Source organism: Daucus carota, chromosome 8, assembly GCF_001625215.2.
Source record: "Daucus carota subsp. sativus chromosome 8, DH1 v3.0, whole genome shotgun sequence".
NCBI classification, from domain to species: Eukaryota; Viridiplantae; Streptophyta; class Magnoliopsida; order Apiales; family Apiaceae; genus Daucus; species Daucus carota.
Window position 1 is genome coordinate 32,651,379 of NC_030388.2, and position 16,935 is coordinate 32,668,313.

The following is a 16,935-nucleotide window of genomic DNA, read 5'->3' on the forward strand; positions in this document are numbered from 1 at the left end:
TAATGGATTCACGGGAGCTGGTTCGGAGGTGTTTGGATTAAGGTTGGGAATGAGAATCGGGAATGGTAATGGAGGATATGAGAATGAAGGTTAATGGAAATGGGAATGGTATGGTAAGCTAAGGATAGGAAGGGTATGATTTAACCAACTACAAGAATTGGGGTTCCCATTCCATAGCACCAAATAACTAATCCAAACACTTGTCATGTGATTAAGGTTCCGATTCCCGTTAACCAGGCTTATTAACCATGAACCAAACACCCCTTTAGTTTGTCCAGCGGACGCCCATCAGCAGGGTAGCATATAGCATCTAGATTCCCTGTTATACAAAGAAACTCATTAGATTTCACTGATTAATGGTTACTGTAGCGAAAATATTGCTTCTTTCATCTTAACGTGAATGTAGATCAATGAGAATGTGAATGAAATGAAATATCGAGGTCTAGCCAGGAACATATTTCAAGTAACTTAAATCTTAATTCAAACACTGATGCACGTCCCATGCCATTAAGTACATTACAAAGCCTTATTTTCTCCGAGGAAGCATCATGTCTAGAGCAAAATCGCAGATCACTGAAAATTCATATAACTACCCTTGTAGTAACATAAAATACACATTGACAAATACAAATGCACATTGATGGTCATTTTTGACAGAGAAGGCAAGTACACAAACTATCAAGGTTCCGAGATAAAATCTTTTTGATGTATCATAACGACATTTATTAACCTCCGCGTATTATTAAGCTGTTACGTTAATGTAGTAACCAGCCGGACTCTATGTACATTGACAGGTCGGCCTTTTCTATCTGTACAACACATTTCTTGACTTCATTCAAGATTATATTAGATACTCATAATACATAAAGAAAAGCGCATCTGGGGTATCTTTAGGCAGCTTGCTAATATATAGGTAGAAACGCTGCAAGTCCTCCTTAAGAACTGTATCAGTTTCAATTATGTCGTCTCCAGAAGTGAGAACCCATAAATCTCTTGACATGACTCTCTTTATGGTACCACGACAAAATGGACAGGCTTCCGACCTTGAATTCCTGTAAATTAGTGAGAAGTTTGAGATAAGGCATTACAGGTGAGAGAAATGTGAAACCAAGATGAAAGTAAAGGCAGTTTACCAATCACGGTAGCAGTTAATGCACATTGAATGACAACAATTAGGCAAAACAATTTTGGGGCAGAGCTCTAAGCATATTCCACATTCGGCTTCTCTCTCCAAATCAATATTTGACAGACTTGTATCGTTTCGCAGTCTCTCCTTGCTATTGATCTCTGTTCCAGGCTTCTCATTACTTGTAATATCCATATCTACCAAGTCATTATGGAGACCTTGAAGAGACGGCAATATAACGGCTGCATAATTTCCCAAAAAAGGCAAAAATGATTATGATTGCATTGTCCAAAGAAAATAGTTCTACTGATTTCTGCGATCTTGTCCACAATATCATAAATAGTGATAAGCAACAAACCATAGAATTCGCTGATTGTTGCCTTCCTGCCAAGTGCTGATACATTACGTCTCTCATCTGTGTATACCTGTAAGAAGGGATATGCCATCAGGCAATCACAAAAGTGAAACATAATTGCAACAAACAGGGAAATATTCCACGAAAACAATTGTACAATTGAAATGTTTCATATAATCCCTGTAAAAGAACGACATCAAGAGGCTTAAAGCTACTAGAAGAGTAGTAAGTGCTGATCTAATACATTTTATATTCAAGAATATCCTTTTCATGGCAAGTGTATGAATATATCTCAGCCTTTATCCTATTTTTTCAGAATAAGCAGGCTGTGGGATATGAAGTTCAAGAAATTACAGTGAGCAAAACTAAAATCTGACCTTGTGCACAAGGATTTCAAAAAGATTTAGATATCTTGGAAGTAGACATGTGCATGAACTATCGATCCATTGTAGCAGAAACAACAGGAAAGGTGCCAAATTATTGTATGCCAATGTCATTTGTAGTCGAGCACCACCCTTTCCTTTTGGAATCGCAGCAGCCCTGGAATTTAAAAGTTACTGACTCGCCAAAAAGCTACTATAGCAATTCATTAAATGAAATCTAGTTTATAATCCATCTCCAAGTTTTTAGCTTGTTTAATCTCAGTAATACTTGCAAGTCAAAATAAATCTGCTCAGAATCAAATTCAGACCCACCATATATTTAAAAGCTTAAAAATTTGCACGTTTATACCCTAGCAACATTCACATTCAAATCCAAAAACTGTAGGGGGGAAAAAACAATTCCTTCCAAAATTTTAAATATCTAATTTTGGAATCCAAATATATAGTAACCGAAGAAACAAAGCATGACCACTCTTCACTTATCAATCTTTTGTACAAAAACCACTTGTCACTTCCTCATTTCTACATAAGGAATCTCACTTTCTTAAAAAAAAATTACAGATTTAGGAATCGCTTATTTTGCTCCATTTTGATACTCAATATAAGAGCATTTACTTTAAGTAATAATATATAGTATAAACCTTCAACATCAGACTTGAGGAATTTACGCCATGCTCCCGAGTTTCAAATAATGGGCGAAGCAAGTTAAGAGGAGGTAAAGTAGTAAAACTTCCATTCCTATTTGTGTTCCGTGTTTCTGAGAAGGATGAAAGCAAGAGGAAAGGAATGCAATTTTAACAAACTTTCATTTCAAAACTTTTACTTCCTTTTTTAGAAAAGGCAGGAGCAGGCCCTTAGTGCACTATTAATCTTTAAAAAAAAAAAAGTTATCACAAAATTACTGTGAAATGAGGTATAACAAATTAATACCTCAGAAACAAAGGCCCTTTTACACAGCTTCAATTAATAACAATGTTCAAATTATACAATTAACCTAATTGCAAAGCAGTACAGAATCATCACCTAAAAAGAAGCTCATAAAACAAACTAGCAAAATCAAAAAATATAAAAGCAAGCCCCCAAGTCAAAGAAACACACACACACACAGAGGGAGGGGGGAGGAGAGAGAGGGGGAGGGGAGAGGAGAGAGAGGGGAGGGAGGGGAGAGGGAGAGGGAGGGAGGGAGGGGGAGAGGGGGGGAGGGAGGGGGAGAGGGAGAGGGAGAGGGAGGGGGAGAGGGAGAGAGAGAGAGGGAGAGGGAGAGGGAGAGGGGGGAGAGAGAGAGAGAGAGAGAGCTTACAGAGCATTGGCGTGCTGAATATCAGCCTCCAGGAGCTTCAAAGAGTCCTCATAAGAAGACCTCCCATAAGGGTAATGCACCATATCCATCTCTTTTCCTCTCTGCTTTAATCAAAACTATCAATAAAGCTCTTATCTTTACCTTTCTTCGACACAAAAAACCCAAAAAAATCTGAAAACACCACCACCACTAGCTTCTTGAGGACCAAATATTTGTGCCCAAAGACAAAGATTCAAGAATTCACTATAAAGATAAAATCTTTTGAGTTTTAGCCTAAAGGGGTGGCTTAAAGAGTAGGAAAGTCCTTTGGGTTTTGTTGGTGAAATGAAAATTGATGAATGTCATTTTCTAATACAAGTGGAGAGTATTTATGGGTTTCTTTTTAGGTGCTTTGGTTGTCATCACAAACATCATTTATTCTCTTTACCCCTTTTTCAAATTTAAAAATCTCTTAAATTTATATATATTAAAGCAAAAGAAATTAAAATTTATTTGGTGTCAATATCTAACCTAACTCTCAACACATTTTTAAAATTTCTTGATCATTTATTATCTGATAAAATTTATTAAAATCTGAACCGAATACCTATATCATCTTTAATCTATCAAATATTTTATCAATAATAGTTGTGTATACTCTTATGAATTATAGATATTATTAATATTTTAATATTAAAATTCAATTATTGTTACGAGCAAAGCAATTATTTATAATCATATGCGTGTTTAGGTAGTAGTTGGGCTAATTTATATTCTCTCTCAACAAAAATGGACCTAAGGAAGTAGGCTAGTTTGTTACTTAATCTATCATTTAACTGCTAACATGATTGTTGTGTTTTGGATAATACATGTGCTAAGCAGACAGCTTTGCAGATTAAATAAATAATATTAAATAAAAAAATTATAATCTGTTGTATCAAGATTGAATATTTGACTTGTTCTATTACTTGCTCTGACAGTTTCTTTGGCCGCACGAATGATTGTATAATATCATATCTTGATTTAAATAATTTATGGAATATTTTTGCAAAATTTTAGGCCGTCTGCCAATGGAGAAGAGTCTTTGTAGCAGTCTTTCCTTTTATGGATAATCTATTTCAAATTCATGTAAATAAGTTTGTAAATAAGTTTCGAGAGTGTGCATGAGTATTTAAATTTCGAGATGTCCGGGTACACTATGTTGTGTTTGTGGAGTGCCTTGGTCCAGGCATATCATCTACAAGTGTTACAAAAAATTTAGACAAAATTACATACTGAAGAAAAGTTAGTAGTAGCAGAAGAATTTTTATCTTGCAGATGGAGCTAGAGATTCGTCGGATAATTCTGGGCTATCGATGTCGTCAAGAAAGCTAGTCAGTAATGTTCTGCGCGATGATTCTGATTTTGAAGTTCCTGAGGTTATTTTGTCACAGCCTTTCTCAATTTTGATTGCATCCTGTATAGCCAGAATGATTTCTTGCATTCTAGGCCGCGAAGATGAGTGTTGTTCGACACATTGTATTGCTACTTCTGCAACCCTCCATATGGATTCAATTTTGACCTTTTCTGCTAGGGAAGGGTCTATGATGCTTATTATGTCTCCTTTTCGGATCATGGACCTTGCCTGCAATTCAAATTCAGTATGTAACTCAGGAATGTGAAGACGGTCCATGTGCTAATCGATTTAGTGGCTTTAACTAGCACTTTAAGGTTTTGGAAAATTGGTATTTAACATGGTATAAGAACTTGGATTTAGGCCTATGAGCAGAATCAATTTAGTGGTTTCTTGCAATACCTTGAGGTTTTGGGAGAGTTGATCGTGTACCAGTAATGACGTTAATTTGTTAGCGTGGAGATTAAAAGGCTTACCCAGTGAACAATGCTCCAGTCAAGGCCAAATTCTTCTGCTGATATAGGTTTTCTTCCTGAGATCAGTTCTAACAGAACAACTCCGAAGCTATAAATATCACTTTTTTCGGTTAATTGATGGTTTGCGTAGTACCTGTTTATTAATAGTGCTACATTGTTAGCGGGACCAAGAGGAACAGATGACAGTATGCAATTACAGGACATGGCTTACCCTGGATCAAGGTATCCGACGGTTCCTTGAGCTACACTTGATATATGAGTTTGATCTTCTTCAGTTTGCCTTGATAGTCCAAAATCAGATACTTTTGCTCTCATGTTAATATCTAGGAGAATATTACTTGTCTTTACATCGCGGTGAATGATACTTGGGTTGCATCCAGAGTGCAAGTATTCGAGGCCTGAAGAGAATATTAAGTCTTAGCTGCAGTATCAGTCAGATTAACTACTGCTACATGAGCAGAAGATATAAGGTACTAACCTTTAGCTGCATCTTCAGCAATCCGGAGTCGAGCTAGCCAGTCTAACTGCTTCTGGTTGGAAGAATCTGCAAGTGAATAACTGATGTCATATATTTTTATTTTTGACTAACAGACTTTTGGCAGGTTGAAGCTCCATACCATGCATGTGATCTCGCAAAGTTCCATTGTGCATGTATTCATAAACTAGCATACTCTGATTTTCTTCTTCACAATATCCAATTAAAGGAACCAAATTTCTGTGGTGGATTCTTGACAAGAGAGCAATCTGCAAGTAAGCTTTAAGAACACTTATTGCTTTGGATAAGATGCAAAACAAGGGATGATGCAAATTTCTTTTATTTTTACTAATTTCTTATACTTGATTATTATATGTTTATCATCAGTACTAAATGCAGAAGTCTATGCAAACAAGGAATACATAGCTACCTCAGTAACAAATTGTCGGGTTCCATGACTAGAAGAATCAGCCATAATTTTAACTGCAATTTCTTTGCCATCTTTCATTTTCCCATAATACACAGGTCCGAAACTTCCTTTACCAATTTGCTTGGAAAAGTTTTTAGTAGCTTCTTCTATCTCGCAGAATGTTATATGGTATGCAACTCCTTCTTCCATTAAGCTCCCCCCTCGTGCTATTGAAAATGCAGAGGATCTCTTAGTACTAGTACGCAGGCTATCACCTGATTGACAGTAAACAAGGAGTGCACAGTTCAGAAATAAATAACAAAAATTAATATAAGAAAAAAAAAATAAAGATAGATTGAACAGAGAAAGGCCATACTTTTTGCATTATTTTGGTGAGATCTCTTCTTCTGAAGACGACACAGAAGCAGCAAGCTTCCTATTAACAAAAGTAGAAGAATTGCTAGCACTCCAATGGCAACTCCAACAATTACTCTGCGATTTCTTTTATGCTTAGTCACATTTCTTAGACCGGGATTACCTTCATATCTGCAAGATACAATCCTATTATTTTCACTGAGTAGACTGTATGAAGAATGCCTTTCTCTATTATTGTATTTCGACATTTTTCTGTTGCTCGCAGGCATGCTTGTTGAAGATTTCAATTTATTCCATTTCCTTAATCAGTCTGCAGCTTTTATATATTTACAAATATCTGTTTATGAAGCATACTCACCCAAGTTTCACTTTTCCCTTTAACAGTGCTGAAGGGATATCTCCTGTCAAAGAATTATTATCGACGTACCTGCAAATAGGTAACAACATATTTCATCACTTAGCATACAAACAGCATCAAATGCAGCACTGAAACAGAAACTTAGTGATCTAAAGGACATGCTGAGTAAATCTCTTCATACAATTCTCTTAAGCTTGGCAAACTACCCAGATAAGGCGGTAATGGACCCGTCAGTTTGTTGTTCTCTAGATGCCTGCACTCAACCAAAGGTGACAATTGGTCATCAAACATTCTGATATAATTTGTGTAAAGTAGTGAATTGCAAGGAAATGAACTTACAATACTTGTAGATTAATGAGGTTACTAATGTCAGGGATTGGACCCTGAAAGGAGTTCCCATCTAACCACCTAAAATAGAAGTAGCAATCAGGTTGTGGTTTTAGTCAACAACATAACAAAAGAAAGCATATTCTCTCTGTTCAACTGCACTTACAACTCAATCAATCCATCCATGTTATTGAGCTCAGGCGGGATGTTACCTTCGACATCCTTTCCTGACAGTGCACTGTTCAAATTTTTCCATCAATCGCATGAATGTACATTAGCTTTTCAATTATCTATATAATTCAGTTGTATATGATCATGTTCATGAATGGAAGTTTGAGATTATTTTGAGACTTGGTCCATTAGATAAAATGTATAGTCTTGATATTAAATTAATTTATCAACCTAAAAGTTACTTCAAGAGAGTCAGGCACTCACATTTTTGTGATTCTTGGTTGTATATCAGAGCTGCAGGTCACCCATTCCCACGGTGTAGGGAGACAAGGATCTCCGCCATCTTCATCCACCCAATTACTGTCTTTAGACTTGGCTCGGAGTGAGTTGAGAATATTTACTACAAAATGGAAACTGGTTAGTACATATCATATAGAAAATTTTGGTTTATGCTGCAGCACAACTCTTACCATCCTGCATATTTGTCTTCTTGGCAATCTGCACATATTTGCTTATTTCAATTGCATTTAGGAGTGGTCCTCGAGTAGAATCCTGTGTCTTGACAAAAGAGAACGATAATACAAAATCAAGTGTTGCATTCATGAAGCTTGGTTCATATAAAGTGTAGCTTCCGTTGGCATTTTCAGCAATATTAACTACAGCATTGTAGTAGTCAGGCATGTAAGGTTGCTCTATTCTAAATTTCCTACTGTCCAAAGTACCCAAGTCTTCAATTTCAGCAAAGTATGCATAAGCTCGAGCATTGGCAGGGAAATCTTCGAGGTTTAGTCTATAAGTAAGCCTGCCTCTGGTGCCAACAACTGCAGTTTGCATTACTTTGTTTGGTGGATACTCTCTAGTGTTTGTGTTTATGTACTTTGTCGTGTTGATTCTTCTGGTACCCGGTGCCACTCCCACAAGAAAATTTTGCCTCTTTTCAAGATCAGAACTCCATATGCGATCATATGGATCATCCGGATACCTGAAAGAAATATCATTGATATGTGATTGCAGGCTTAGCTTGTCTTAATGTAGAGTTCTCTGTTTTAAGTATTACTCTCAGTCATCTTCCTCCGTGGTGAGCAAATTTACTTTCGGATATTGACATAATAACATTGCATAAGAGGCTGAGAGCTTACCGTATGGCCTGAACACTTGCAGCCCCAAAATTGACTCTTGCTGCCACCTTTAGGTAAAAATCATCCTCAAACTCTGTGGCATACATTGAAAGATTTAAAGGGCGCAGCTCAAGAGTGGAAATAAACGGAGAACCTGTTGTTGCATGACAGAGGCAGACATCAATTGAACTTGAAGGAGCCCTGATGATCATTTCTTTAACATGTACCTTTGAGGCATCCATAATAGTCACAGTTGACCATTTGGTTGCATCCAAGTAAAGCCAAAACTTCGGATACGTGTTCTCTGCAGAGTTTCCATATAGAAATGTTGCTCTGACAAGGTACCTCCTCCTCTCTTCGGTTCTCAGAGTGTAGCAGTACTTCTTGTCGTCGATAGGAAAGTCTCTTCGTGTTTGATACTGTGATGAAGTTGCATCTGGATTCTCCAGCCTGACTGATTTTCCATGGTTAATAAATCCAGTATCCGAAATCCATTCTAGGCCTGTGTTAAGGTCAGTGTAATTCTTTGTGCCTCCACAGTCTATACTGACAAACTCTGCATGTTAAATTTGTTTTATTACATTTAGGTTCTTAGATCCTCAAATCTTGAACAGAACTTCAATCGCGTAATTTATATAGAATAAAAATTGAAGCCTAACTACGCGCAGAGGAGGAGAGAGCATACCTGTAACTTGGCACATAAGAGCCGGAACTAGGCCAAGAAATAAGATGGCATAGCAGCTTAAGCCCATGAAGATTAGATTAGGTGTTTGAGATCCCAAAAGTTGCCAAAGTGTCTGGTGAGGTTCTCAGCAAATAACAAGATTAGAATTATCATTCAAGTGCAGGTCACGGATTCGACAGAGGAGAGGCGAGCGCCTTCTGAAGTCTTGTACACTGAATACGACGTTGAGGTTCAGCATCTAACATAACTTTCCTCCACTTGAACTTTTTCACTAGTTGTGTTTGTGGAATGTCATACACTGATGCTCATTCAGCTCATTCAAATTAAAGAATATGCTTTATGGTTTCATATTTATTTTTAACTTTTGGTTTCCTTTTTGTTGCTTTGGTAAAGAAATTCATTACACTCCCAGTGTATTGACCGTCCTTTTTATATAATTAAACACACTTACGTACATGTCATCGAACCCTCGATATCCCGTAGAGAGAGACGAGGGAAATACCATTAATAGTCCTGTGTGCTAACCAGGCTAAGGAATCGTTAAAGTAAGAAAAAGGAAAAAGATGGTAATGAAACAGATATATGAAAATATTCCTACCATGTTCTTTGCTTTAGTTATCTTTTGCTTTTTGTGTGTACAACCAAATCTATATAGTGTTGTTGCTTTGGACCTACACGCTTTAACCTTTGAAAAAGTATTCAGTGTTAAGTATTTCATTAATCTGGTCCCCCATGTCCATTATTTTCGGGTTTCTGACAAATAATTGTTACAGCGTCTTGTGTCATCTCATAAACCATACATGATAACATAAGTTTGTCATGAATCCGGGTCGATGAATGATATTTAATATTGTAATATGATTTAGACTTTTTTTTCTGTTGTAGGAAGAGTAGAATCCATTAAGTTGTTGATGTGGCCTGTGGGCCTTTGGGTACTAGTGCATGTTTTTATCATTGTGTTGGAGTTGGCCCATTCATACTGTGGAAAACAAATCTGATGCCTTTAAGAACAAATATCAACAAAAAAACTAAAATTAGAAATTTGTCTCTTCTTTGAAGAGATTTCTTGTTGAACTCTAAATAAAGTTGCAAGAATGTTATTCCCAGTTAATGAGTTTCCTTTTATAGTATATATGATTATGAAATTTCACCTACATTATCTAAAAAAGAAGTTGATTTAGGATCCAGACTTCCATAGCACACTTGTTTCCTATGTTTGTCGAACTCTTCATTTTGTCTCGAAGTACCCGAGTCAACACTCGACATTCGAATATGAATACTTGGACTCCGACACTTATTTTAGGCCAGAAACACGTACATTTTTCGAAATATTACCGAGTCCACATGGACACGTATCTAGCTGAGTCCGAGTATAAGACTTTTGTCACTGACATCGATCACTAGGAATGTAACAGAAAGGATATATTTTAATCGAGGTCTCGCCTTCTAGCTGACTGATTTCATGTTCTTGCTGAAGATTTTATGTTCTTAGCCGTGACAAGTATATACAATGCAGAGGGCAACAAGAATTAGTAGCGGTGAAGAAAGAATTAGGAAGAAATGAAGCAAGAGATTGATACATTTTACATACATATACCTTTCTTTACTTGTACTAGTTAGGGAAGTTTAGACCATCAAGCTAAGTTAACTAACTGCCTTAGACTTTTACTTATCCGTCGATTATCAGTTTTGTACTTCATATAACAAACAAAGCCTGTCACTTTTTGATCGCCACCTCCAAGAACTCACTTGCACAGAAGAGAAAAAAGAGGAGTTCATAAGATTTAAATGTGGCAAAAAGAAAATTCCCAGAAATCTTCTTTTAAAGATTCTGTTAAGACACTCGAATCTCATATACAACATGCCAATAACCTGTAAGTCCGTATTTTCTTTGCTTCAAGTATTCAGCTTCTGTAAAAATTGATGCTCTCGGTACCTGGATGCTGATAAACAAGTGCCAGAGCTAAGAAAGATCTGATCTTTATTACGGTTTCTGTGTTGGTTTTACAGGGCTTTTGCTCTGCAACAAGACTATGGCGGGGATAGTCTCTACATGAAGCTACATTATGGCTCTTTTGCTCCCCTTCTGCTGTTTCTCGTCGAATGGATGGACTATAGTTGTACAGATAGTGTTATAAGTTATCTAGGCCTTCTGCAGATACTAATTTACCAGGTGAGACATGTTGTTTTTTTTCAGTTTCTTAGGCATCACAATATAATTATCTAAAATTCTCAGTTTGATGACATTTCAGGTATATGTTGATGGGGTGCCAACAGAGTCCTCAAGAAATAGAATAGCTACTCTAAGGGAATTCTATGGTCTCTTCTTCTATCAAAGGATTCTTAATTAGCACATATTTGATTTCTTGACTCTTAAACTTTCCTTTCTTTGCTTATAAGTGTCTTATTTTCTTGTTTGATATCTACTGCAGCTATTATATATCCTTCCCTGAAGCAACTTGAAGACGACGTAACTTTGTTAAAAGAAAAGAAGAATGATACTCAGTCAGTTGAGGTTTCTGTCGATGAGAAGGAGAAACTTTCTGCTGAAGATCCTTGGGGAGATGAGGAATGTGGAATTTGCATGGAAGCTTGTACAGATGCTGTTTTGCCTAATTGCGGACACTCTATGTGCATAACCTGTTTCGAGGACTGGTACTGACAACTTATATAGCATAACTGTCTGCAGCTTCTTTCATGACACCGCTCTATTAATTGTAAATGTAAATTTATCTTTTCTGTTTCACTTCAATGATGTTTAACAGGAATGCACGATCTCAGTCGTGCCCTTTCTGTCGTGGCAATCTAAAGAAGGTCGGCTCTGGAGATCTTTGGTTTCTCATGAACAGAAATGATGTTCTGGATATGGTCACTCTTGCAAAAGAGAACATTCGACATTTTTACCTGTACATTGAAAACTTGCCACTTATGGTTCCGGATACCCATTTATTACTTTACGAATATCTGATCTGACATAGTTTTCATGGAAACAGCAGATAGGAAAACACACTAAGTCAAAAGTATCTGATGTTAACACATGATACTCTCATTTATCATTGCAAATTGGAGTCTCTTCATGTCTAGTAGCTGCATAGAAAGCAATCAGACGTAAATTTTATTTATTTGACGAAAGCATAAAACTGAGGAGATTCTCAGAACTTGTCCAGGGAAACCTTCAGTATGTTGCTGCTGGTATGAAGACCTTTACAGATATGACAGAGGTTTGTGATGCACAGATAGCAGAAGAAATGCCTATGCCAATCAGCTCAGATATTTTTCGAACCTGAGTGTTGAATTGAAATGGCAAATTCCAGATATCCCTGATCCTTGTTTTCTATGTAAATATTAAGTTTAAGAACAATGACTGTAAACATTATAACAATGCCGTGGTTGAAGTATGCAATCTTGTCTAAATGTTTTTTGAAATTTCAGCATCAAAAAATATCAAATCGCATAACAATTGAAAAAAATATTCAAGAACCAGAATCATAGCAGCATTATCAGAAGAATAAACTCTCATTCCACATTGATATCCAAAATCCTGGAAGAAACACTAGCTTTTGGTATGTTTATATACAACACACCATCTTTCACTTCAGCTCTAATATTTTCATACTGAATGTTCTCAGGCAACACAATTCTAAAGCTGTATTTTCCGAAACTCTCAGCAGGCCATCCTTCTTGTTTATCACTGCCTTTTTCTTCTTCATTAGTCTCGATCTTTTTTTCAGCTTCAACTACCAGCATTTTCTCTTCAATCCATACTTTAACATCCTGTTTAGCCATACCAGGCATGTCAAACCTGATCTTATAGTCTCCTTCTCTTTCTTTGATCTCCCATGGTGTTCTTCCTCTGGTGTATCTCCCACTCTCACTTCTCAGCTGGGAAGGCCATGCGCCGCTATTTCCACTGTAGGCCAAAGGGTCGTCTATTATTCTGTCCATTGTGTCCATCATTTGCTGCACTGTTCTTGCTGTTGGAAACCTATCCCACAAACCTGCATGTACATAATAATATACACAACTTTAGGCTACATGAACAGAAGTTATGGAATTGACAACAAGAACACAAGGTATGTACAGCATTATCATTTATCAGTAACAAAACAGAAAAAGATACAAGGATTTAATTTCAAGTTATGAGAGGGAAAGGACGGGGGGGGGGGATTATATACCAATGGGTGTTACTTGGGGAGTTCTTTTCTTGAATTGTTGCTGTTTTTGTTGGGGTTTATAGTTGTTGGCTTTTTGCAAATGATCAAGGCTGTCTTTATGGACACTTGCTTTGATACCAGCAAAATGGCCTATTTTTAGACCATTTGAGGAGAAGGGCCATTTGGTTTTGGAAGTTATGTTTTTCTGGCATAAAACTGGGTGAGAAGTGATCATGTTTGAAAGACATTGAGCCATTTTCTTGTTTGATTTTCTGTTTATCAGTTAGAAGAAAATTCTTGTACATGGAATAGACTGTGGGAGTATGCTTATATATGCTGATATGAGGAATATACATGATACTTCTAGAGCAGGGGATATCAAGAACATGACATTGACAGGGGATAATGTTTCTGGGCTTCTCCAGAAGAGGAATCTTTGGTTATGCAGCTTCTGTGCTATACTGCTGTATGTTCCGAACGATGTCGTTTAAAAGGATTAAAGTTATTTATTTTCAGTTTTTACCTACCAAGCAAGATCTTCACATGATTTATCTGTATAAGCAAAGATTGTTAGTTGTGTCTGAGCTTAATCATTTAGGTAAATTTATCCAGAAACAAAATTGCTCAATTTCAATCTGACTCAGAGTGGTATGTCCTTGTAATCATTGTCAGAATTTTGCAAGCGCAACTCTACACCACTTAAATTAAGAATGAAATTCTGTTTAGGAGCAACAATTGCAGGTTCTAGCCATAAGAAATCATAAATTACATGACTAAGTGAGGAAAATCTGTATAAAACGACTGTTTCCGTGGAAATATATGTTTGTACAAAACGTCGACAATTTGAGGAGTTGGCAAGTGAGATTATATCACATGAAGATCTTAATCGGAGCAGATACAACAATGGTGACACAAAAATCTAGCAACTGGCATCACTTCTGCTTTAGCTCTTCACCCTGGTGAAAGAAACAGGATTATATGGTCAACAAACTAAGAAATCTGTCTCTAGTCATTATTTGTTTATTCTGAAGGTAAACACAACAAAAAGAATCCTACAAGCAAGTTGCAGAAGTTGCGTCATTAACTCACTTGGATTTATCTTCTGTTTCTGTAGGTGGTGGCGTGTCTAAGGATGTAAGCTTCCCAAAGGATTCTTTGGCATCCCCGAAGAAGTCCTTTACTTTATCAACCACTGTTTTAAGCTCGTCTTGTTTTGGGAGCTGACAAATCATATTAATTTGAGAGGTTTAAGATCAATAAACAGACACAAAAGATACTTAATAGACTATCGACTGAAATTTGACCACACACTATAAATGCTAGCCAACCACCATAGTAGAACATGTTGTGCAGTAAAAGAATCATAATTCCTATTTTAGACGGTTTTCTAAAGCAACATTCGACTAACAGGTTATAGATTGCTTTTTCCAGACAGCGCCAGAACTAAGTTGTGTTATACCCAAAATTTAATGATCTGTCTCTTTTGTTCTGCCAAGCAGATTGGTTTTTCCAAACTGGCACTCAAGATGATCAATTTCATCAGATAAAAGATTATTCACTTTTTGAGAAATGCAAATATGCAATAAATTCTTTACCTCTGAATATCATTGAAACATCGAAAAAAGTATAAACAAAGGATCGAAATTGCAGTTCTCACCTCAATGACATCATTTGTAGAGATTGCAGCTCTCATATTACCATTCTCCTGCATTATTACCATGACCATTTATTAAATTTAAGATCAAACTATGCTCTTTATTATGTTAAAATACACACACACACACACATTTCACAGAAGACGGTAAGAATGATGTATGAAGAGAACTTTGGTTATTACAACAATCTTGTAGCCATATCTGAACTCTATACATGACCGCAACACGCGATGCTGTTTAATTGCTGTCTTCTGTATCTCTTTCTCATCCTGATGTCAATTGTGTAAAAGGAATAAGGTGGAAACGATTTTAGAGAGAATGATATGAATAAAGTAGTATTATTAAAATCTACACTGAAAGAAAGATATTAACAAATACAATGTATGTAGCAAGAATTATATGAATGGAAATAAATTCTTAGGGTTGGAAGTAATTTCATTGCCAACGTCATAGAAACTATCAGCTTCTAAAAATATGCTACAGGATTAAAGAAACCTGAGCTGTGTTGTTAAAAGGAGTGTCCATACGAGTTTTTTGAAATAATAGTCAGTTACAGCAATCTTAGCATATGAGAGGATGGGGGGAGATGCACTGTGAGTTGTTACAGGAGTAGGTTTTACACTAAAACACAGCAGTGTCTTGCCATACCAAATTACTTAATTATATAGATACACCAGTAACAGCTTTGTTCCTCACATCTTTGATTAATAAATAATCAAAAAAAGCCCTTCTTAAAATTAAAGTTGTCATTCTACTCTGTTGATCTAAATCCTTCCTAGTTCCTAATCCATGCCATGGAACAGTGTGATCATACACATTGTTGAATGGATTTCGTGAAAAACCGAGTTCCCCTAACATTCACTTAATACAATTTGAAAGAAGATCATAACTGATCAATATCACTATATGATTTCATAACTTCAGAGACATAACAATCAAATACTTAAAGAATACAAATAAACCAACAATGCACAAGTAACTTTTTCGCAAGATTGTTTGATGCAGAATATACCTTGTAGATAACAGCTGCAAGATTCCTAGCAAGGGTGTCCTTGTATATATATTTCCCCAGAAAATTATCTTTAGCGGCAACCATAATTTTTGCTGTTGTTCCACCCGCCACAATACTTAGGGGGTACCATAGATACACCTGCCCACAAATTAAACAACTTCAAACAAGGTCAGCACATAATCAAATAGCATTACCACATTGAATATCACTCATAACCAAAAGATCGGGTTTTTTTCTACACACATAATTAACCTTGCTAGACAAATTGCAAAGTAAAACATATGAACATACACATGTACATCACCTTGCTAAGTTATAGCTCTTATATACCAACAATTACAGATAAATATAAAGATTAAATTTTTCACACATACACATATATGGTCGAGAGAGAGAGAGAGAGAGAGATGGAGAAGAGACAGAGAGAGATGGAGAGGGGGAGGGAGAGGGAGGGAGAGAGGTGGAGGGAGGGAGGGAGAGAGAGAGAGAGAGAGAGAGAGAGAGAGAGAGAGAGAGAGTTCACTCACATTAGCCATCCTAATGAAAATCACAAAACGAGGATTACCATCTTCCTCCATCTTGGGCATAGCAGGAAGAGGAGGTCTCTGAAACTGACGAGCTTGCATACCTCCTGACCTCTTCCCCTTCGCTTCCACAACCATCATTCCACCTCCCACTCTCTCTTTCCCCGCCACCCCTCTTCTACTAGTTGATACCAAAGAGTGTCTTATCAACCCCCCTCCATCTTCTTGACATCTTCTTGATTTTGAGCTGGGTACTTGAACCAGTGCATTCAAAGACAAGCTTGCCTCCATCTTCTTTCTTCCACAGCTACCAAGTTTCTCAACTCTGGCTCTCTCTATATGTATAGTATATATGATAGATGAGAGGACAAATCACCCTTCAATTTGCTCTTAGTATTCTTATCCACTCAATAATATTACAAGACCACTATTTCTTCATACTTGGTATTGTATATTTTTTCTTAGCTGTTTTTTTTTTCCAGAAGTAAATCAAAATCGTCACTAATCAATTGACCGAATGTGATCAATAAATTAGTGTAATATTAAAAAATTAATCGGATATTTTTCGATAAATTGAAATTTTATTTAGAATACTATTTAGAAGTACAGACAAGTTACTTTTCTTACTTGGACTTTTAAAAGGAACTTTAGCAGTTGTTC

General features: G+C 36.6%; 5 protein-coding genes across 5 annotated transcripts; 1 reads left to right on the forward strand and 4 right to left on the reverse strand.

Annotated features, from left to right (window-relative positions):
* Positions 1-563: 563 nt before the first annotated feature.
* Positions 564-3,514, reverse strand: LOC108197451 (E3 ubiquitin-protein ligase AIRP2). The gene is made up of 5 exons (XM_017365078.1): positions 3,165-3,514; positions 1,859-2,021; positions 1,485-1,551; positions 1,134-1,368; positions 564-1,052 (listed from the first exon to the last, which is right to left on the reverse strand). The coding sequence occupies exons 1-5, from the start codon at positions 3,251-3,253 to the stop codon at positions 842-844; spliced, it is 765 nt and encodes a 254-aa protein (XP_017220567.1). The 5' UTR covers positions 3,254-3,514; the 3' UTR covers positions 564-841.
* A 762-nt stretch (positions 3,515-4,276) lies between these two features.
* On the reverse strand, positions 4,277-9,070 carry LOC108199857 (probable LRR receptor-like serine/threonine-protein kinase At1g67720). The gene is made up of 15 exons (XM_017367858.2): positions 8,931-9,070; positions 8,267-8,801; positions 7,598-8,109; positions 7,392-7,527; positions 7,123-7,194; positions 6,969-7,037; positions 6,811-6,882; positions 6,630-6,698; positions 6,273-6,442; positions 5,918-6,171; positions 5,630-5,756; positions 5,491-5,556; positions 5,224-5,410; positions 5,013-5,145; positions 4,277-4,767 (listed from the first exon to the last, which is right to left on the reverse strand). Exons 1-15 carry the CDS (start codon positions 8,995-8,997, stop codon positions 4,450-4,452), a joined length of 2,787 nt encoding a protein of 928 aa, XP_017223347.1. The 5' UTR covers positions 8,998-9,070; the 3' UTR covers positions 4,277-4,449.
* A 355-nt stretch (positions 9,071-9,425) lies between these two features.
* LOC108199858 (E3 ubiquitin-protein ligase AIRP2) lies at positions 9,426-12,314 on the forward strand. The gene is made up of 5 exons (XM_017367859.2): positions 9,426-10,804; positions 10,941-11,103; positions 11,183-11,249; positions 11,363-11,585; positions 11,696-12,314. The coding sequence occupies exons 1-5, from the start codon at positions 10,719-10,721 to the stop codon at positions 11,901-11,903; spliced, it is 747 nt and encodes a 248-aa protein (XP_017223348.1). The 5' UTR covers positions 9,426-10,718; the 3' UTR covers positions 11,904-12,314.
* A 26-nt stretch (positions 12,315-12,340) lies between these two features.
* On the reverse strand, positions 12,341-13,663 carry LOC108197184 (small heat shock protein, chloroplastic). The gene is made up of 2 exons (XM_017364725.2): positions 13,106-13,663; positions 12,341-12,928 (listed from the first exon to the last, which is right to left on the reverse strand). Exons 1-2 carry the CDS (start codon positions 13,338-13,340, stop codon positions 12,447-12,449), a joined length of 717 nt encoding a protein of 238 aa, XP_017220214.1. The 5' UTR covers positions 13,341-13,663; the 3' UTR covers positions 12,341-12,446.
* A 95-nt stretch (positions 13,664-13,758) lies between these two features.
* LOC108197185 (protein HHL1, chloroplastic) lies at positions 13,759-16,690 on the reverse strand. Its single transcript, XM_017364726.2, has 6 exons — positions 16,279-16,690; positions 15,752-15,889; positions 14,922-15,008; positions 14,742-14,789; positions 14,174-14,304; positions 13,759-14,040 (listed from the first exon to the last, which is right to left on the reverse strand). Exons 1-6 carry the CDS (start codon positions 16,564-16,566, stop codon positions 14,028-14,030), a joined length of 705 nt encoding a protein of 234 aa, XP_017220215.1. The 5' UTR covers positions 16,567-16,690; the 3' UTR covers positions 13,759-14,027.
* Positions 16,691-16,935: the final 245 nt, after the last annotated feature.